At 42.0% G+C, this 22826-nt stretch overlaps 2 protein-coding genes across 3 annotated transcripts; one reads left to right on the forward strand and one right to left on the reverse strand.

Moving 5' to 3' along the window:
* Positions 1 to 856: 856 nt before the first annotated feature.
* LOC117416028 (delta-like protein B) lies at positions 857 to 8219 on the reverse strand. Its single transcript, XM_059027826.1, has 6 exons — positions 8120 to 8219; positions 6075 to 6367; positions 5892 to 5949; positions 5337 to 5594; positions 1621 to 1982; positions 857 to 1366 (listed from the first exon to the last, which is right to left on the reverse strand). The coding sequence occupies exons 1-6, from the start codon at positions 8217 to 8219 to the stop codon at positions 1289 to 1291; spliced, it is 1149 nt and encodes a 382-aa protein (XP_058883809.1). The 3' UTR covers positions 857 to 1288.
* A 5226-nt stretch (positions 8220 to 13445) lies between these two features.
* On the forward strand, positions 13446 to 22600 carry LOC117415373 (cdc42 effector protein 2-like). Of its 2 annotated transcripts, none has more exons than XM_059026637.1 (2): positions 13446 to 13912; positions 20351 to 22600. In XM_059026637.1, the coding sequence occupies exon 2, from the start codon at positions 20811 to 20813 to the stop codon at positions 21582 to 21584; it is 774 nt and encodes a 257-aa protein (XP_058882620.1). In that variant the 5' UTR covers positions 13446 to 13912; positions 20351 to 20810; the 3' UTR covers positions 21585 to 22600. The 2 variants fall into 2 exon arrangements, with proteins under 2 accessions (XP_058882620.1, XP_033881525.2); XM_034025634.3 differs by lacking the exon at positions 13446 to 13912 and adding an exon at positions 15687 to 15808.
* The last annotated feature ends 226 nt before the right edge of the window (positions 22601 to 22826 follow it).

Genomic DNA, 22826 nt, shown 5'->3' on the forward strand with positions numbered 1-22826 from the left:
AATGCTTCATTTTGAACAGAAAACAAGCCAAGCAAATCTCTCCCGTGAATTTGTATTGCCAGCACTTCTGGGGGGGGGGGGGGGGGGTGTATCGACGAATCGGGCTGCTTTCTGTACGTGATATTGTAATAAAGGCATGTGTCGTGATACAAGGCCAGACGCTGCTCACTGTCTCGTTTAATGTGTGAACAAAATAGCAAACCCTGAACTGATCATGTGATCTTATTGTGCGCCACACAGAAAGCCAGCCTGGCCCATCTCATGTATCGCGATACCTGTCCTGTCGTGACGTTAGTATATCGTTTCGCCACTGATCACGTTGGCTGTTCTTATGTCCAAGACAAAAGCTAGGAAGCTTTTTCCCAGTGAACAACGTGTTTTGAACGTCCACCGCATTCCCCTATGCAACCTCTTGAATTAAATTCAAATATCTGCAAGGATCGAACAATACATTTTTTGCATTATATACAGTAGATTTTTTTTAAAACAATTGAAAATGTATTCGCAAGTTCTGTAGTAAATTGTGTTTCACGAAACGATTTATACACTTTCTAGCTGGTCATCATCGTCACAATGGCACGACCGGTTCTCAAGCACACACTACGGAATTTACTGTGGAGGTCAGCGGGTTGATAGGTTAACAAAACAACGTCAACGCGTTCCAATAATTATGAATGTCTCTGAAAGAATTACTTTAACTTCATATGTCCGTATATCTATCGTGGAGCAATCTACAGGTTTTAAATAAGCGAGATCATATGCATCGACATTAAAACACATTAACTGGGTTATAAATACAGTACTTCCAGTATAGCGTTCTATTTATCTACGATTTTTTGGGTCAATTTTTTTTTTATTTAATACAAAACAAAGTCATGCCAACATGCAGATAAAAACGTGTGTGTGTGTGTGTATATATATATATTAAACTGTATCAAGCTGCAAGTTCAAAACTACTTGATAGTTTACAATTGCAACAAATACAGTTTAACGTGCAAAGAAGGGCAAGGCCAAACGTTATTAGAATATTCTTGTTTTACAGAACACGATTCTCAAGTCAGGTTCCATTCGTGTTATTTCAATAAAGTGTCTTCTGTGTAAGTGCACTGTCGATTATGGGGTGACAGTGACTAAATCCATGTTAATAAAGTTTAATAATAATAATAATAATAATAATAATAATAATAATAATGTCGTGCATAATTAAAAGGTCGAAACAGAATATAAATTGGAACTTGAAATACACTAACGATTATATATATGGTTTTGGAAAGGCTTAAACCCATGTTCAGGTCATGGCGCTGATCTCACAGTTCTTGCCGTAGAATCCTTGCAGGCAAGTGCAGGTGTAGTCGTTTTCAAGATCCTGGTTAGAAAAAAGCAATAAAATATGTCATTCGTTTCACATGTATGCATTCATTTTTGTGTGTTTTAAAATGTTGTTTTTTGTTCGTTTTCAAACTTTAATTTGTTGTATTTATTTATTGATCTGTTTAAATTATTAAAATTGTATTTGTTTTTTTTTTTTTTTAAATGTTGTATTTATGTGTTGTATGTGTGTGTGGTGCGTGCATGCATGCATGCATGTATTTTGGTGGATAATCGACTAGCCTGACTTACATTGCAGCTGCCTCCGTTTTTGCACGGGTTGCTGTCACACTCGTTGGTCTCCATCTCGCAGTTGGTGCCGCTGAAGCCCGGGCTGCAGGTACAGGTGTAACTGCCCTGGCCCGTGTTGCTGCAGGTCGCTCCGTTATGGCAGGGCCGGTGGTTGGTGCAGTAGTTCAGGCCCTGGTTGCAGAGCAGACCGCCCCAGCCTTCCTGGCAGTTGCATTGCCAGGGCTGATTGCAGGTCCCGTGGAGGCAGCCGGGGTACCGCACGCACTCGTCACAGAGGCGCCCCTGCCACCCGATGCGGCACTTACACTCCCCGGGGCGCTCGCAAAAACCGTGGTTGTCGCTGCACCCAGACACACAGATGGCTGTTTAACAAAACAAATTAATAAGGAAAATTAGAAAACTTGCGCAGGTTTTTTTTCTGTTCCCGCACACATCAAGTAGTTAAGTACTAAACCAGGCAGCTGGCGCCTGTACAAAACACCACGGCACAGATATTCGAAGCAATACCAACCCCTTCACAAAATTTGTGCTTTTGCACCAAAATTGATATTTTCCAACACGCCACAAAACAGTTGCGTGAAGTTGGAAAATAGCAGTTTTTTTTGCTCAATTTGCAAATGTGTTTGTGCCTCGCAAAACCACTTGCGCATTCAATACCAATATAGCAGAAACGCTCACGAGCGACGCGTGAATGCGCAGAATTGGAACACTGCATGACAATGGACTGTTAACAACACCCTGCCAAGCAGCTATCATAGGTGTACAGTACATACCAATATTCCTCAGACGAGTCTACACGCAAATGTAACCTGCACATGTAGAATCAAAGATCAACACACATCGGTAGCATTGGCACCCCCCGAAGCTGCATGCCCACCCCCACAAATATATAAATCAGCTACTAAATGGAGAAATGAAACAATGGACCACAGGATAGTGTAGGCTATTCAGCATATAACTTAAATAAAAAATATATACTGTCTGCGCATGTGTATCCCTTACTCATACTCCTGCTGAAAGCCCCTTCCAACTGCCCCGCACTCACCACACCCCCTGCTCCTACCACAACTGTATGGTACAGTCAGTAGCATGGATTGCAGATCGTGGGTGTCAAAGTATGCTTCTGATATCAATGAGAAAAGAATAACAAAACTTTAAAAAGTGTAGAATTACCGGGTGAGTGGCATGAAAGGGAAAGGGAGCCTTTGGAGAATACAAATGCAGGGATATTTTACTGCGACCCTTTGCTAGTGTTGCTGAGGGTAGGGCACTTAGCTAAACTCATGTAATGCAAACATTCTGCGCATTGCAGCCTGTCACTCTTATAGCAAAACTTAGCCATTTCCTTCAAATTTGGCCTTCGGAGCAATTCATATAATTTTGTGCTGATACATACATGAAATGTGTGCACATGCATACATTTGAATCTAATGTTTATCATTATCACAGCCGTTAGCATGGCTAATAAGCTAAATATTTAAATGGGCCATCGCAGATTCGACGGAATTCAAACAGATGTATCTATGCTGTGCTGTTTACTGGGAAGTGAGTTTATGATTTCTCTACTTCTGTCTCCATAATTTTGACAGGTGTCACACAAATCTGAGTACACGTGACCTATTTAATTAATTTATATTTTTGGACTTTGTTTTCTGTTACAGTACCACACTGTTTTGTCTTTCTTTTTCAGTATTAGCAGTGATCCCGCTTATCAAACCGATATTGCTCCCTATCTGGACTGATCATAACCCTCTGCGCGCAAACCTTTCGAATATCTGGGCCACTAAGTCACAGCGCGCACCCCATCGGCCACATTTAAAAGACATGAGGGGGGGGGGGGGGGGGGGGGGGGGTAGCGTTTGCTACTAAATTTGTTAATGCATTTGCTTCTTTGAATTTCACCAGCAGACTCGGAGGGAGGGAGAGAGAGAGGGTTTGTTAACCCTCTATTGCCCACATTGTGAAAACATTGTTGAAAAAAATGTTTCATTTGTTTTTAGCACTTAAAATGGTCCAACTTAGCCTTCCCAAAACTTAAATCCCCCCCCAAAAAAAAATTTGGGGGGGTACTTTGGGGTTCGTTACCTTGAGGCAACATTGAACCACTATAGAACAAATTAGAGTAACACAGTTTTTTTAAAATCAAACTTTTTATTTTAATTTCATGCATGACATTACATTTTCTTCTTGGAACAAAATGATAATTTTGACTCAGATTTAAAAACAATGAATCGTAATGCAACATTTTGAGTTAAAAATAAACAAAAACTACATTTGTCCAGTGATCCTGCGCAAATATGTTCTGTCCAACTCACTGCTTGTGAAAGTCCACAAAGCAGTTCTTCTCAGCAGTGAAACAGAGGAAAACCCCACACTTCACACACTGCACCTTGATGATCCCTTTGCAGCCTGGGTATTTACATCTACCTCTGGTTTCTGCCCAAACAGGCTAGTGGTCTGTGTTGTCCTGGCAGACTGGACACACATGCCCTCTCTTCCTTTTTTCAGCCAGCCTTGCCTCAACACAGTGGGATGGTCTTCCCTTCCGCTTCAGGTTGATTTTGTTCTGCTTGCAGAGACAGCTTGCTACCTCAGTTTTAAACTCCAGTAAACTGAGCTGCTTTTTCTTTTGGATGCCACACTCTCTGCAATCTCTCCGGTACAGGAGCCAAGCCTGCACAAGTGTGAAATCCATCATGTGGAAGCCAATGCGATGGTACCACTTCTTGGATCTTATCTTGGTTCGGTACACTGTGATGAGCATCCAGGAGGTCCACCCCACCCATGCTCTGGTTGTACAATTTGACAATATTGGGGCGTGCCACTTGAACAACTTCCTTTCTCCTCTTGTCCCATCTCTCCACTGTGGAAGTTGGGTTGGCCACTGCATAGGTGCTCAGGAGAGTCACCGGACGGTTGTCAAACCATTTGACTGCCCTGAGGTACACACCATTGTGTTTTGCCTCTTTCTCTTCAAAGGTTCCCCTTCTTTTCTTCTTCATTTCCTTGTCATTCATGAAGGTGCATCCAGCCAGACGATTCTGTCTAACTGTGCCCACACTGTGGATCTTTTTTTTTTTTTTGTAGAGCCACTTGCAGGTCAGTGCTACAGAACCAATTGATAATGATAATGTAATGCTGAAAAACTTTGATATAATATTCAATATTAGTATAATAAAATATATGGTAGAACAATATTCATTATATTACAGTAATAATGATGATAATCATAATCATGATGGTAATAATAGGCTGGTTACGTTAGAATATGACCACATGTAAACAAAAATAAGTTGGAAATTGAGGTTCCATTGTGGTTCAATGTTGCTTTGAGGCAACATACCTATTTTATTAATTTATCATAATATATATTATGTGCAAATTAGATAAAGTGATGAAAAATAATTCTTAACTTACCCAAGATAGTGAATCAATTTTTTATTGAAGAAAAAGCTGTAAAAATTGTTATTTTAGAGCAATTTTTCGGAGCAATCTAATGGTCGTCGCACACGTGCTATATCCTGATTTTAAAAGGTGTTGAAGAAAGAAATACTCATCATGTGACCAAATGCAAGGCTAATATTAGTTTATTTAGCTTCCTCCCTTAAAAAGAGAGAATTGCATTATGGTTGATGTTGTTTTTGTGTGTGTAAGGGAGCAAAAACTGGTATGTTACTTTGAGGTAACATTTGGCCATAGAGGGTTTGTTAACTTACGTTCTGAGCAGTATTCGCCTCTCCAACCGACCAGACAAGCGCGGTTGCCGGCTTCGTCGCAAGTGTAGTGGCCGAAGGTGTCGTCTCTGGGCCGGCAGTAGTCCGAGCAGCTGTCGCCGTAGTAGTAGTCATCGCAAACGACATGGTAGGAGTAGCGCAGCTCGCTCTGCTCGCCAAAGTGGACATCCTGAGACCAGTCCTCGCCAACTGCCAGTCTCCGACGCGTTGCCAAGCGACTGATCAAATTAGATGGGTTTTCTGCGAGGGAAAAATAAATAAAATGCATTCATATATTGTACCTTTTTTATTACATAAACAAATTCTCGTTGGAAATAAAAGCACTGTAAGTGCCAATATAGCAATACTATTGGCTTTCATCTTAGGCTTCAATCGTTTCTTTTGGATTGTAAAACTGAATCAATTGCTTTAGCGTCCCCATTCTCGTATACTTGTTAGAACACGGGCACCCTCGTCTCAGTTACGAGCTCTTGTACTCTGTAACTAAAGTGGGTCTTGAGGCGCCCCCTAGCAGGATTAGAGGTACTGCACGCTTACCTGTGGACTGTTCCGCAGATTCTGCGTTCCAAGCTTCAATAATAAGAGAGAAGGTTCCCTATTAAAATAAACAAAAAAGAAAACGATTAAGATCGTAATAAAACAGCAAACCACAGATGATCATTACTGTTTTGCAAATATACGTATTCTTCTGTTTTGTTTTTCTTAAGTTTGCAAACTTACCGGCCATTTGAAGTGGAAGGGGATTCGGATAGACGCGGTGCGGGAGATCGAGCTGTGGTCGGCGGAGGTGATTTCGGTCAAGGCGGTTCCGTAGGTGCAGGGCGGCTCGGGGGAGATGACAGCCTGGGCATGCTTCAGACAGACCCGGAAAAAGATCTGACACTCCCGAGGGTTACTGCAGGCGCCTCGGGAGCTTGTAAAGGAATGAACTTTCAATTCAAAAATACCGGAGGAAGAGACCTGTTGAGGGGAGAAAATAATAATAATAATAATAATAATAATAATAATAATAATAATAATAATAATAATAATAATAATAATAATAAGATTCTGGTGAGCCGTTAAATTGCTAGGACTCTAAGTCGTTATGGTTATCATTAATCATGATCGGTATTATATAGAGATAGATAGGGCATGAGATTTAGATAAAACAACTCTGCCAGATGTATGAATGGCCATGGTAAGGTGCCCAATACTACTTTTTATAAGGGTGGGTGTAGTATTGACTACTCGTCTTGGATAAATAGACAAAGAAAGGAATCAACTATAGAATCAAAACACATAGAATGTATTATTCAGCACAGGCGACCTGAAAAAAGAAACAAGGACCAGGGGTCATAAATGGAGATTAGATAAAGGGGCATTCAGAACAGAAAATAGGAGGCACTTTTTTACACAGAGAATTGTGAGGGTCTGGAACCAACTCCCCGGTAATGTTGTTGAAGCTGACACCCTGGGATCCTTCAAGAAGCTGCTTGATGAGATTCTGGGATAAATAAGCTACAAACAACCAAACGAGCAAGATGGGCCGAATGGGGCCTCCTCTCGTTCGTAAACTTTCTTATGTTCTTATGTTCTTCATCTGATTGCCAGGAGAGGTCCCGGGGGCTCAGAAAGTTCGAATAATAAACCAATCACTAAATTCACATAGGCTATATATGTGTGCGTGCGTGCGTGCGTGTGTGTGTGTGCGTGCCTGCGTGTGTGTGCGTGCGTGCGTGTGTGTGTGTGCGTGCCTGCGTGTGTGCGTGCGTGTAAAACACAACTGGTCTTATTAATACATTTTGTTTGAATAAATTAAAGGGCATCACTGGTATAACATCATGGTTGTATTTGCATTGTTTTTTACTGTTTGTATTTCATGTACCATGCCCTGTATTTCACTGTATTTAATGCATTATGCTTTGTTCCTCACTCTCTTGTAAAGCGCTTTGTGATGGTGGTCCGCTATGAAAGGCGCTATAGAAAATAAAGATTGATTGATTGATTGATAATTCATTCTGTGATGCAAAACGTAGTACAGCCTACAGCGTTTACATTTTTTTAAATGTTACATTACATAAACGTGCAAACACTACGAAATCGCCTATAACATTTTTTAATTTATTTGTGTTACTGAGTTAATGTGTAGACACCACGACGCGAATTCTGCATTGATGCTATAAAAGGTAGTATTTTTATGCAAGTTAAAATTGTTAAAGTGTCCACCAAACGGCGCTATAGTCCACGTTGGACACAAATCCATGTACATAAAAAAGTGATCCTCGCACTAGATATTACTACTAAAAGCATAAGAAAGCTTACGAGCGAGAGGAAGCCATTTGGCCATTTAAGCTCGACCGGTTCCGAGTAGCTGGTTGATCTCAGAACTTTGGCAAGGGTGTTCTGGAACGTTGCAAGCGGGGGTGACGTAATGATCGTGCGGTAATTCTCTCCGGATATCCCCTTCATAAGACAACTGCACAGTATCGAATATAAAAGACGAACGCAGCTGCTGGGAAGTGATCTCAGGGCGCCCTCCCTTCTCTTCCAATCTTTAACGGTTTGTATTCGCTCCTGTATGAAAAGCAACCCACGAAGCTACACCAGAGTTTGATGTGTGCTTTTACTGTGGAAAACGCTTACAGGGTAGTACTATACTACTAAAAGTAACATATTCGACCAGGACAGATCGATCGATTGATCGATAGATAGATCTATACGCAGGCACACACGGATCTGAAGGCGATATTGAACTCCAGAACAGAGTTCAAAAGGAAACCCACCCTCCCCGCAAGGAGATGAGGCGCCGTTCTTGCGGCGCGCATAAAGCGTCCTGTCGTTAACTTGCTTCCGATAGACCCGAAAAACAATAGACTGGGACATTGTCCTGCAGAAGCCAGGGCGTCTCCTTACTGACCGTGTGCTCTCTGAATCTCTACAGCCCGCTATCCAATGGTATCGAGAACTATTTGATAATGTGTTGAAACACGCCAGCCGAGTTTGAAGCGTTCCAAATCGTTCCGTTCCGTTCTGGAACACATGACGTTTGTGGTTTTGTGTTTGTTTGTTTGTTTTTGTGCTGAAGGAAAAAAAAATGCCCTCTAAAATAAACTTAGATGACAGCTAATTAAAAAAAAAAATATATATATATATATATATATATATATATATATATATATATATATATATATATATATATATATATATATATATATATATATATATATATTTTACTGGTCCACTTGAACGCGATTGGAAACGCTGTCCAACAGAATTATTATTATTAATAATAATAATAATAATAATAATAATAATAATAATAAAAAATAAAATACATTTTACTGGCAGAAATATTTAACGCAAAACACGATTGCGCCTTTCTGTCAGCTTGAAATGTTACCAAAACCTTAAAATGAAGAATTTCTAAACTTAAAATTAAACTTATAGGGTTGAAAAGAAATGTGTGATTCAATCGCCTAAATGTTCAAAATAAATTGACCAAATATACGACGACACGCACAACAATCTCGCTATTGTGTGCAAAGAAATCAAGCTTCAAGCATCGCTCCTATTCCGCCTTGGAGAGCGATGGTTACTCTGGTGTCTCGCTGAACGGACGGACATTTCTCATGCTATCCCATGTTTGGACAGCAAAAGAGATCCCTCGGGCTCCTTCAGAAGTGTAGCGAAGTATAGAAAAACACGAACACAAAAGATCAGTCCAGATTTACAAAACTCTTGGCAGCTGTCCAATGTTTTTCATGGAAAACGTGCTTTTCCCATGTGAAAATGACCACAGCATTCTCCGCTCTGTATGCATGCCACTAGAAGGAATACCCTGTTACGAGCACTGCACTATTAAATGCTTAATAATAATAATAATAATAATAATAATAATAATAATAATAATAATAATAATAATAATAATAATAATAATAATAACTTTATTTGATCTATCCCTCCTGCTCTGCGCTGGACTTGCCTGACCTCAGCACCACGTTAACGGATCCTCAGCTGATGCACTATTGCATTGCTAATCCGTCATTGATATAACTTTCTGTAATTCTAACTGGCTGCATCCTAGTTCATATTGTATTATTATTTGCACTTGTTGTAAACTACTGTGTTTAAATATGAAGCTTGCATTGTAACCCTGCGCTGCCCTGTAACACATGTAAGTCGCCTTGGATATAGGCGTAATTAATTAATAACAATTATAATAATGGTGTTAATTGTCCAAAGAACACAGTTCAAGCATTCTCACTGTTCCATAGTGTCTGATGCGCGCGCGCGCGCGTCGGCACTTTCCCCAGAAACATTCTCCCGGCTTTCTGGGTCCAGACAGGAAGCTGGGTTCACATAATAAACACGACAATAAATCACATGGTAAATAAATCGTTTCAAAGCCGGGCCGAGCTGACCTAGGACCCGGGCCTCCTGAGAATAGTAAACCATGTTTCTGACATGCATTTGTAATGGAACGAATTATAAACACATTTTAGCGTTTTTGGGCTATATAGTCTTATTATTATTTAATTACACATCACAAGGCCCTCCCCCTCCCGCACATTAAAAATACGTAATCGTTCACAACCGCTAATCGCGGACACGCGTTTTAAGATTCACGCTTACATTTTTCTTTCTTTAATTGAGTTTGTTTAAAACGTGTTACCGTGCAGTATAGCGCTGTTTCAAAGACACGCGGTTTTGTGTTGGTTGGTACTGTTTCCAGCCAGCAACACGACCAAATTGAACAACGAGGTATTTTCGGAATTTGTTGCATAAAATAATAATAAAAAAAAAAACAAGGTTAATGAGGGAGGAAGTGCTCCGCTCCATCGCATCCCGTGTGAATTCCGTGTCCGGTCAGAGTTGAAGGACGTGTAAAGAATTAAAAACATGTTCCTATCGAGGCAGGGGTCATGGGCATTAAAAAGTTTCCTTAAAAAACACAAAAACAACACAAAAAAAAACAGATGTTACTTATCGTTAAAGGTTTTTATGATTCCCTCCCAGTCCCTTCTCAGCTCTAACCACTAGAGCCACACTGCTTCCCTCTCTCCCATTCCCTCCTCAGCTCTAACCACTAGAGCCACACTGCCTCCCTCCCTCCCAGTCCCTACTCAGCTCTAACCACTAGAGCCACACTGCTTCCCTCCCTCCCAGTCCCTCCTCAGCTCCACTAGAGCCACACTGCTTCCCTCCCTCCAAGTCCCTCCTCAGCTCTAACCACTAGAGCCACACTGCTTCACTCCCTCCCTCCCAGTCCCTCCTCAGCTCTAACCACTAGAGCCACACTGCTTCCCTCTCTCCCAGTCCCTCCTCAGCTCTAACCACTAGAGCCACACTGCTTCCCTCCCTCCCAGTCCCTCCTCAGCTCCACTAGAGCCACACTGCTTCCCTCCCTCCCAGTCCCTCCTCAGCTCTAACCACTAGAGCCACACTGCTTCACTCCCTCCCTCCCAGTCCCTCCTCAGCTCTAACCACTAGAGCCACACTGCTTCCCTCCCTCCCAGTCTCTCCTCAGCTCCACTAGAGCCACACTGCTTCCCTCCCTCCCAGTCTCTCCTCAGCTCCACTAGAGCCACACTGCTTCCCTCCCTCCCAGTCCCTCCTCAGCTCTAACCACTAGAGCCACACTGCTTCCCTCCCTCCCAGTCCCTCCTCAGCTCTAACCACTAGAGCCACACTGCTCCCCTCCCTCCCAGCCCCTCCTCAGCTCCACTAGAGCCACACTGCTTCCCTCCCTCCCAGTGCCTCTTCAGCTCTAAGCACTAGAGCCACACTGCTTCCCTCCCTCCCAGTCCCTCCTCAGCTCCACTAGAGCCACACTGCTTCCCTCCCTCCCAGTCCCTCCTCAGCTCCACTAGAGCCACACTGCTTCCCTCCCTCCCAGTCCCTCCTCAGCTCTAACCACTAGAGCCACACTGCTTCCCTCCCTCCCAGTCCTTCCTCAGCTCCACTAGAGCCACACTGCTTCCCTCCCTCCCAGTCACTCCTCAGCTCTAACCACTAGAGCCACACTGCCTCCCTCCCTCCCAGTCACTCCTCAGCTCCACTAGAGCCACACTGCTTCCCTCCCTCCCAGTCCCTCCTCAGCTCCACTAGAGCCACACTGCTTCCCTCCCTCCCAGTCCCTCCTCAGCTCTAACCACTAGAGCCACACTGCTTCCCTCCCTCCCAGTCCTTCCTCAGCTCCACTAGAGCCACACTGCTTCCCTCCCTCCCAGTCCCTCCTCAGCTCCACTAGAGCCACACTGCTTCCCTCCCTCCCAGTCCCTCAGCTGTTGATAGCTCAGGCTGCAGTTTTATTGGCACCGGGCGGGCATTGTCTGGTGAGCCTGTGATTGCGTAACCGCAATAATTCCACATATCTAACACATTAGATTTATCTATCAGGGAAATTCCTCAACATTTTTTTTTTTTTTTTTACTTTTACTGCTTAGCAATGAGGCGATTTCAGTTCCAAACACATGTTTCCAATTTGCGTAATGTAACTGCACAGATTGCATGTGGGGCTGGAAACGAAACGGAACCCTGAGATATTCCAGAACGCCGAGTTCGTCACTCGGTTCTGTTAGCGTTCCGCTGGCTGCAACAATTGGCCAATTCAAACAAAGCGTTGTCAAAAAATGACTATGGAATTTGATGCATCACGCAGAGCCTCCGATCCCAGAATGCAATAGAAATAATTGTGATGGACGTGTTTAACATTCCTGGGGGTGGATCGTGTCCGCTTTGCTATTTCAAGAATCGATAGTACATGCCATTTTTAGATTTTTTTTTTTTTTTAAATTAAGTATTTTTTCATTTTTTTCATTGGATTAGTGGCCTTTCATGCACGATGCATCAAATTCTAGAGACATTTTGGTTACGCTTTCTGAAAGAAGGCGAATTACACTGTAATAAATACACATGCAAACTCTTTCAGAATGATCACAATGATTGCGAAATCTGACACGGCTTGCATATATCTATTACATTTATATGCAGGTCTATGCAACACCTAAAACATGGATGCCGTCACTAATCATATTTTTTTTTTTAAAATCTTATTATTATTATTATTATTATTATTATTATTATTATTATTATTATTATTATTATTAAGTCACGAATTACAGTACCTTTGCATTGTAACAAATATTATGAGAATGTATGGTATGAATACTTCCAATACAACAATAAAATAATTCCATAATTTAGCCACAATTTGACTAAAAAAAAAAAAGCACGCCAGTTGTGAGTCGTTTGACTCCTGTCTGTACTGCAATTTGCATTCATTAGCCCAGGCGGTTTGCTGTGGTGTGGTTTGTACACTTGATTAGTCTCAATTATTTCCGAACTAATCCGTTCTATGCGTTTGCCCGCGACACATTAGCACCCCTTTGTGAAACTGGAAACTGGAAGTGGGGATCACAGCCGAGGTTCAAACACAAGCGGATGAAAGACGACCATCCTATTATGATGCAATACGGCTACAGCCGAAGCACCTATACGCGTTCAAAGAGGATCTCAGGTCTACACACTCTTCGGTGAAATACACATCTTCGGCGTGTCCCACAGCGCCGTGTGTATTCTGTGCCAGGTTATATCACGCTGCACACACACACACACACACACACACACACACACACACACACACACACACACACACACCACGTCATTAAAAAAGTGTACGAGTAAACCATTTGCGAATGTAAACAAACGTGACCGTCTACAATACCTGCCCACCGAATTGAAACCCATTATGGATTGCATTGAAACTATGGAAAACTATAAATCTGCATCATGCTCTTTATCAGAAATAGAGAAACTTCGTATGAACAATCGCCACCCAGCCGAAACTACACCCAACACAGAGATCTTTTGGAGTAAATATCTTTGAGAATAGCGCTTTATCTCTACTACCCAAACGAGCTGCACTGTCTCACGCAGATTGGATTGACGTGCATGCGGATTATTATCAGCTGCTTGACACTGTGATGCAGCGCTATTACGCGATTTAAACGCTGGAATATTTGACTAGGCAGTGATTCACATACAACACACCTGCATGAGGGGGGGGGGGGGGGGGGGGGGGGGGGGGACGGGGGGGGGGACGGACGGGGACGGGGACGGACGGACGGAACGGACGGACGACGACGACGACACACACACATTACCGCACAGCTCTGTGTTTTTAGTATGGGTCGGCAGATGCCGGTCCGGGTATTAAAAAAACAATAAAATCAAATATCTTCATGTGGGATATTGTTTCACATCATTTTGATGATCATTCTATAAAATACAAAAATACTGTGTTCAATCATTGCGTTTCATTTTATTGTATTTATTTTGCAATACACATATTTGCTCTGTATAACAGTTCGTCACCTTTGATCAAAAAGCTGCATGAAGATTAAAGGGAGCACCCCCAAGCCCCCCGAGCGGAAACAGCAAAGTTGGAATTCTGGGGCGATATAAAGGTCGACAGTCACTCCAGTTAGCTCTTCTGAACGTAACAAACAAGCGAAAAACTACTTCTAAAGTGATAACTCAAGCATTGAAGAGAGGACAAGACGCTCCAAAATCGGGTAAGTTATATTTCGATCTGTTGAACACGTTTTCAAGCTATATTTGTTTATTTATGTACACATTCATTTAATTTTCACTTTATTCATTTTGTTAGAATTTACTTAGTGTTAGGAGCTGTACAATGTTTTTATAGCCATGCTTAAATAATAATAATAATAATAATAATAATAATGTCCTTGCTCATTATACCATATATTAATTTATAATAAATACAAATAAAGTAGGTGGCAGGGCACAGATGTTTGTTCTAATATGCAATTCTCATAAAACGAGTTTCAACAGTTAAAAATAATTACATCACTGGAATATTTGACAATGTTATTGCAATAGGCAACAGCAGCCACTGAGTAATCGCGATTCTGTCTAGTCCATTGTACCGCCCTCACGGTAAGTAGCAGTTCCGTCCACGCCTCCGGAGGAACATTCACTGAATGTAGGGAAAAGGAGGCAGTGCTTTTCATAAGGGATAACGCCACTAATTGCCGTTCTAGATGAATCACATGTACCAGCCCATGGAAATCAATAGCACATCATTGTAGTTGCAGTTCGCCGGAGTTTTTGTGGTAACGGATGTAAGCACAATTATTGGAAGGGTTTGTTTTTCCCGGAGTTTTAACTATACCCCAGTGTGAGTCAATACCTGCTAAAGCACTTTGTATGTATTTCTGGGTATGTGGGTTTGTAGGACAAGTATAGACCGTGGTGATGAAATAACACAAATGATAGTGTGTGTGTTTGTAGCGCACACTTGTATTGGAATAGGTCCTATATTCACAATGCTTTATCGCTGCTTTATTTAAAGTGTGTGCATGTATTTTACGTACATGTTAAAGTTATATAGGGTCTAAAAATGATAATAAAAGCAGAATTAAATCCTGTTTGTAAACAGCATATAGACCCCCCCAACACACACAGACACCCACACACCCCACCCCACAAACACCCATACCGACACAAAGACACACCCCCCACAGACCCCCCCCCCCACACACACAGATACACACACCCCACTCCACACACACATCCATACCCACACAGCCACCCCCCCACACACACATCCATACCCACATAGCCACCCCCCCCCCCCCACACACACAGCGCCCCCCCTCCCCCTCCACACACAATCAAATATATACTGATTTATAAACTATAAAGTATATACCGTGCTATCTGAAGAAGGCCGAAGCCGAAACGTTGTAGGTAATTATTAAAACAGCGGGTTTTCAGTGATCAGTGACTTATCTTTTGCATTGAGTATTTCTAGTGATTGAGGAGTATCCAGTTGCATCCTGATTCTCCTGGGATAGAGAGCTGGGCGCTATGTTTGAAGTATTCACTACTCTACATAAAATAAACACATAGCTTTCACAAAACCAAAAAAAACCTTCAAATGCACAATCGTCATTTAAGGGCTGTTTCTACGCTTTTTATTTAACACTGGCGCCGCTGCACTGACTACAGGAAACGTCCCATCTCCACAGTAACAACAGTAGTCTTTTGAGAAGTGTGGCATACAGCAAGTTCTGTGTTCCATATCCTTCAGAACCCATTCTATTGTTGCATCACATAATGGGAACATTTGAGTCTTCTGAAGCGACCGACAATAGACGTTAAGTACCGAGGCAATAGATAGCACTCAGCGCTATACAATACCCACTACATAATGACAGATGTGAGCGGCGCTCGTTGCTTCTTTACGTCACAGGCAGGATTTTTTTAATTAACTCATATGTTGCCTCCCTCTCTTCTCTCTCTTTCTCCCTCCTCCTCCCTCCCTCTCCTCCTCCTCCCTTTTCCTAGTCATCATTCAAAATCACTCACTGACTCACTCACACAGAATCGGTACAGCTCGCACTCATCCTGAAGGAACAATTAAGGAGCTTCGCAATATATTGGTATATACAATTTAATTCTTTTGCTTCTTGTATTTAAAAGTAGCTGCGTAGTTAAAACTCTTTTTCTTTCAAATTTTTTTTCACGTGTCTTCTTGCTTTTTAAAATGTTTCTTGCTACTATATTATGATCATTATTAGCCGGATCTTTTGTACAGCGGTATCGGCGCTATGCTTTAGTGCCTGTGTGTGGATTACCTGGCACTGTGTGATGCGCCTATGTGTGGATTATATATCTATATATATATATATATATATATATATATATATATATATATATATATATATATATATATATATATATATATATATAAATTAAAATCTATCTACCTCTCTCTAGTGTATGTGTATATAAATTGTGTATATCATTTTTACAGTTAGTTATCTGATCAATTTGTTGATTATAATACAATGCGGAGAATAATGCAGATAAGTCTGGTACGGTCGTCACAATACGAGGTTAGACACGGAGTCCGGGGTAAACCGATTAAATGACTTTTTATAGGGTGTTCCTTTAAGAGGTTTTCTAAAGACGCGTTTTGTAAATGTATAAGTTTCGTTTTGTGGATATCTATCTATCTATCTATCTATATCATAATCAATTAAGTCAGTAATGGTTCATAATATTAGGATATCGTCCACTACAAAAATAATACTTTATTTATCGATTTCTTATATTTTAATATAAAGAATTGAGGTGCAGCTATGTGTTTAATTGCTGTGTCTTAAACATACTACATAGACAGTATGTTTGTTATTGTGGACAAAAGTTTTGCATCACCTTGAATTTTAGGTTTGAGACATCATTAAAATAAATAAATACATAAATATTATTAATAAATAATAATACTAATAATTTAGATATTTTATTTAACATCATGTAATCAAATAAACTACAAAATGATGTCGCAAAAGTCTACCGGAAGCCATTATAGTAGTCCAGTATTTCTGTCAGCTTTTCGTTAAGAATCGGGAAAACTACAAAGCGGTGTGTAATTCAATATGTTAACGTAACATTATTGAGCAGGTTTCATTCGACTTTATGAAGCAAAATGAGTTCATTCTATAGGGGGGTGGAAAACGTTTTGCCAGAGCTGTACACAACAGAATTCATAGGGAGAGATCATACATTGCGGTGAAATCAGTCGTGGTTTAGTGAGTGCGTAGTAACGGACTGATCTGTTCGGATTAGTGACCAAGATAACTGGCCTGGACATAGGGGAGCAACTTTGTTTTTTTTTTTTTAATTTTTTTTTTTGCACAACCAGTAATCGTTTTTGTTATACAGTCCACTCCGCTAATGCAGAAGTCAGATTGGAAACAGATGTCGTGCATTTGGGGACGGATTGTGACATCAGCTCTTTACCAAATTCCTTGTACATTACTTGAAGAGGAGAGGGAGGGATTTGCAGTCTGTTTGCAATCTGTAGTTCGAGGTTTTCTCAGTCCTATAGCAATTAACCGATGTTGATAACATCGGTTAATTGCTATAGGAGACTTCAAAATGGGCATTTCGTTCCCCTTGGGTATTCCCCTCTAAGATCTGGTATGACGGACTGATGGAATTCACCTATACCAGCTGGCGGGGTCAATGCCAATTCCAATTCCATTACCAATTTGCTTTTTATATGGGACACTTTTACAAGGGTTAGTTTAGCATTTTTTTTAAATATTCTTTGCCACACCTCTCTGTGCTTTACAATGCTTCCCTGTGCTTTACCAGACCTCTCTGTGCTTTACAATGCTTCCCTGTGCTTTACCAGACCTCTCTGTGCTTTACAATGCTTCCCTATGCTTTACCAGACCTCTCTGTGCTTTACAATGCTTGCCTATGCTTTACCACACCTCTCTGCTTTACAATGCTTCCGTTTTACCACACCTCTCTGTGCTTTACAATGCTTGCCTATGCGTTACCAGACCTCTCTGTGTTTTACAATGCTTCCCTATGCTTTACCAGACCTCTCTGTGCTTTACAATGCTTCCCTATGCTTTACCACACCTCTCTGATTTACAATGCTTCCGTTTTACCACACCTCTCTGTGCTTTACAATGCTTTCCTATGCTTTACCAGACCTCTCTGCTTTACAATGCTTCCCTATGCTTTGCCAGACCTCTGTGCTTTACAATGTATGCCTATGCTTTACTATACCTCTCTGTGCTTTACAATGCTTCCCTATGCTTTACCAGACCTCTGTGCTTTACAATGCTTCCCTATGCTTTACCAGAGCTCTCTTTGCTTTACAATGCTTCCCTATGCTTTACCAGACCTCTCTGTGCTTTACAATGTTTGCCTATGCTTTACCACACCTCTCTGCTTTACAATGCTTCCATTTTACCACACCTCTCTGTGCTTTACAATGCTTCCCTGTGCTTTACCAGACTTCTGTGCCTTACCATGTTTCCCTATGCTTTACCAGACCTCTCTGTGCTTTACAATGCTTCCCTATGCTTTACCAGACCTCTCTCTGCTTTACAATGCTTCCCTATGCTTTGCCAGACCTCTGTGCTTTACAATGTATGCCTATGCTTTACTATACCTCTCTGTGCTTTATAATGCTTCCCTATGCTTTACCAGACCTCTCTGTGCTTTACAATGCTTCCCTATGCTTTTCCAGACCTCTCTGTGCTTTACAATGCTTCCCTGTACTTTACCAGACCTCTCTGTGCTTTACAATGCTTGCCTATGCTTTACCACACCTCTCTGCTTTACAATGCTTCCGTTTTACCACACCTCTCTGTGCTTTACAATGCTTTCCTATGCTTTACCAGACCTCTCTGCTTTACAATGCTTCCCTATGCTTTGCCAGACCTCTGTGCTTTACAATGTATGCCTATGCTTTACTATACCTCTCTGTGCTTTACAATGCTTCCCTATGCTTTACCAGACCTCTGTGCTTTACAATGCTTCCCTATGCTTTACCAGAGCTCTCTTTGCTTTACAATGCTTCCCTATGCTTTACCAGACCTCTCTGTGCTTTACAATGTTTGCCTATGCTTTACCACACCTCTCTGCTTTACAATGCTTCCATTTTACCACACCTCTCTGTGCTTTACAATGCTTCCCTGTGCTTTACCAGACTTCTGTGCCTTACCATGTTTCCCTATGCTTTACCAGACCTCTCTGTGCTTTACAATGCTTCCCTATGCTTTACCAGACCTCTCTCTGCTTTACAATGCTTCCCTATGCTTTGCCAGACCTCTGTGCTTTACAATGTATGCCTATGCTTTACTATACCTCTCTGTGCTTTATAATGCTTCCCTATGCTTTACCAGACCTCTCTGTGCTTTACAATGCTTCCCTATGCTTTTCCAGACCTCTCTGTGCTTTACAATGCTTCCCTGTACTTTACCAGACCTCTCTGTGCTTTACAATGCTTCCCCATGTTATACCATGCTTCTCTGTGCTTTACAATGCTTCACCATACCTGTCTGTGCTTTACAATGCTTCCCTATGCTTTACCATACCTGTCTGTGCTTTACAATGCTTCCTTGTGCTTTACCATACCTCTCTGTGCTTTACATTGCTTCCCTGTGCTTTACCATACCTGTCTGTGCTTCACATTGCTTCCCTATGCTTTACAATGCCTCCAAGACAATCGTGCTTATAGTGACATCCGGTGGTGGGAACTAGGAAGTGCAACAGGATCAAGCATGTACAGATTTTAAAACCCTGAGATTAAAAAAAAACTGAATACGATTGTTTCCATAAATCTATTTATATCCTGAAGCCGCAATAAAGGATTTGGGCGAAGGAGTAAGAGGCTTAGTGTCTATAAAGGGAACTGTCAGCGTTCATTAATACACTTTACTGAACCTTGCTGCTCTCTCTGTCTCTCTCTCTCAACACCTGCCCCTCTTCTGATTTCACCCTCAATAAACAGTTTGAAGGTTGAAACACTGTGGTGCAAATTAGGTCAGTAAAAAAAAAAACAACAAACAAACAAACAAACAAACAAAAACAACACTAAGATTATTAAATCTGCATTTTAGATCAGTGATGCCGTTTTGTGATTGAATGCACCAGAAGTATGCAAGGGTGTATTCATTCAACAGACAAGGTCGTTATATTTAACAGAAAAATGTCTAGAATATTGTTTTTTTTTTTAAAAAAACAAAAACAAACAAAAAAAAACACAACAGAACTCAGAATAAGCAACCAAGCAGGTTAATATATCTCCTAAACCCATTCAGCACCATTGTCCTTATTTGAGGACGGGCTACTGCGTTATTTTTTGGAGCATTTTTAACTGGCATCTATATATTGTTATGATAGCTTGCTCCCTTTTTGTTAACCGCATATATTAAGTCTAAATGTAACGTATCAAATTACATAAATGAATACAGCTTGTGTTCTGATTCTTTCAAAGAGAAATGCATTTGGAATGTAATGGGTTAATGCACCAAACAGTTTTTTGTTTGTGTGTTCTTTTGCAAATGTCAATATTTCTTCCTTCTGCAAGCTACGATCTTCTAACTTAGTCCTTGGTTAGAGTAACACACAGCCTCTCTCTGCACCTCTCTCTGACTCTCTAATTTGCTTGACAGGAACCTTCGATCCACATTCCTGTGCCACATTCCGTGAGATCCTGACGTTCGCGCTTCCCTGCGAGGTTCAATCGGAATTCCAGGAGCGCTGGATGAAAGAAGGGATTATTCCCAGCGGGGTAGAGGGGCCACCCACGTTTGTTTTCCTAAGGATCGCTGTATGCGTTTCAAGAGGAATCTTCTGAAAATTTCACTGTGATATTTTTTACCCCAGGCCCTGGTGGAGCAATCGCCTCACTGGACTTGCCTATAAATGGAAGCTGAAAGTTGAAACAATCTGCTTACTAATGAACGGGTCACTGGATGTCTCTGATGCAAGTTACACAGATCACCATTGATTGATTAGTGTCGCAACCAGATTTTCTTTCTGCTAAACCTGGCTAGTAAAGCTCAGCTTATTTCTATTCTCGACTTTAAGATAGCAGTAGGGATTCTGGGTAACAGCGTCAAAGCCAAGAAGATGCCGGCTAAGACCCCCATCTACTTGAAAACCTCCACCCCAAAGCGGGGCAAGAAACTCAAGCTGCGGGACATCCTGTCCGGTGATATGATCAGCCCCCCCCTGGGTGATTTCCGTCACAGTGCCCACGTGGGGCCAGCAGGGGAGGAGGACATGTTCGGGGACGTGAGCTTCATGCAGGGCAAGCTGGATCTGCTCCCAGAGATGGGCAGGAGGGCCAGCGAGGAGGCAGCCCAGGGCAGGACCCTCAGAGATGGGTTCCCGGCCGGGAAAAAGAACCTCAGAGGCTCCCTGCTCAAGTGCGCCATCTCCCTGCCCGCCTTCGGACAGGAGCTGCCTCCGCCCAAGCCTCCGAGGCTGCACCTGGGCGATTGCTCGGGCCAGAGGTCCATGTCGGTGAGCCACTCTGTGGAGACCGGGGGGTGCGGCGGCCATTTCCGCGACGACGAGGAGCTGAGTTACTCCATCCCGGCTGGTTTAGGGCACCTGCTGGCTTCCTCCGGCTCGCTCTCCGAGGGTTCCTCCGACGGCTCTGAGGGGATGGGGGAAGGCTGCTCCTGCTACGGGCCCCTGGACCCCACGAAGGAGCTGAGTCTCGACTCGGACGCAGGCGTCAGCAACGAGGACCTGCTGAGCGAGGCCAGAGAGCCTGCCGGTGTTCCCAAGTCAGAGTCGCTCCTCGGGATGGATCTGGACCTGGGACCCTCCATCCTGGAAGATGTCCTGAGGATTATGGACACCTATAAGATGCGGGACGGGCACTGGGAGCTGTAGAACCTCCATTTGGGGGTTATTAAAATTGTCTTTTTTTTTTAGCTTGACGGACTCAGTGTGTGTTTTCAATCACAAGTCATTTATAACAAAACAAAACAAAACAAGCCTCTAACAGTTTTCTGTTGAATATTTTATAGAAGTATATTTATTAAGGGTGATTTTTGCCGCCTGCAGTTTGCTCACACCTCACCCAAGTCGCTTATAGTGACATCTAGTGGTGGGAACAGGGAAGAACAGGACAAAGCATGCATCCTGACCGGACCAATAAGCAAACAGTGGGCTTCAACAGCTTGAGATTTGAATTAGAGTTGAAGTCGGGGACTATTTGCCGGCAGTTGGCTGCAGAAAAAAATAACGACAAAACTGAACAAAAAACAAATGATTTTTTTTTTTATATGGAGGGATTATCTCTGCATGCTTCTGCTTTGAAGAGAGGACGGTGTGAGGAGACATTTTTACCTGGATTTAAAAACCAAGACATTTGGGCAGTGAAACCAAAAATTCAAAATCTGCGAACCTGGAAACAAAAACTTAGGAATACTGTTTTTATGTGCATTTTGGGGAACTTCAAAAAGACTGTTCTGTCTGTATAATAGGGCAGCAGTGTGGAGTAGTGGTTAGGGCTCTGGGCTCTTGACCGGAGGGTTGTGGGTTCAATCCCTGGTAGGGGACACTGCTGCTGTACCCTTGAGCAAGGTACTTTACCTAGATTGCTCCAGTAAAAACCCAACTGTATAAATGGGTAACTGTATGTAAAAATAATGTGATATCTTGTAACAATTGTAAGTCGCCCTGGATAAGGGCGTCTGCTAAGAAATAAATAATAATAATAATGTAGCAAATGACTGCTGTCTCTATTTTTCTAATGTTAGAAGGTCGCTTTACCTGGGCTGTGACAGCTTTATATCCTGCTTTATTGTCTTGTATTGCAATATACTGTACTGAATGCATTTCACCTGAATGTGAACGAGAGGCTGATATTATATTTTGTTTCCTAAAATAAAATAAAAAAGATTATTTTACGTGGTCCTTTTTCTGTTACTTTTGCAATTACAGAAACGTGTAAAGCCCAGAGAGGTATTGAATGGGAATTTCCCATAGCACACAGTGCCTCTGGGTGGATGAAAGTTGTAAATGCAGAATTTCTAAATGTTCACGCATCATAACACTTGAAAATTACAGCTAAACCACAAGAGGGAGGAGCACACAATAATAATAATAATAATAATAATAATAATAATA

The sequence above is a fragment of the Acipenser ruthenus genome, chromosome 7, assembly GCF_902713425.1.
Source record: "Acipenser ruthenus chromosome 7, fAciRut3.2 maternal haplotype, whole genome shotgun sequence".
Classification (NCBI taxonomy): domain Eukaryota; kingdom Metazoa; phylum Chordata; class Actinopteri; order Acipenseriformes; family Acipenseridae; genus Acipenser; species Acipenser ruthenus.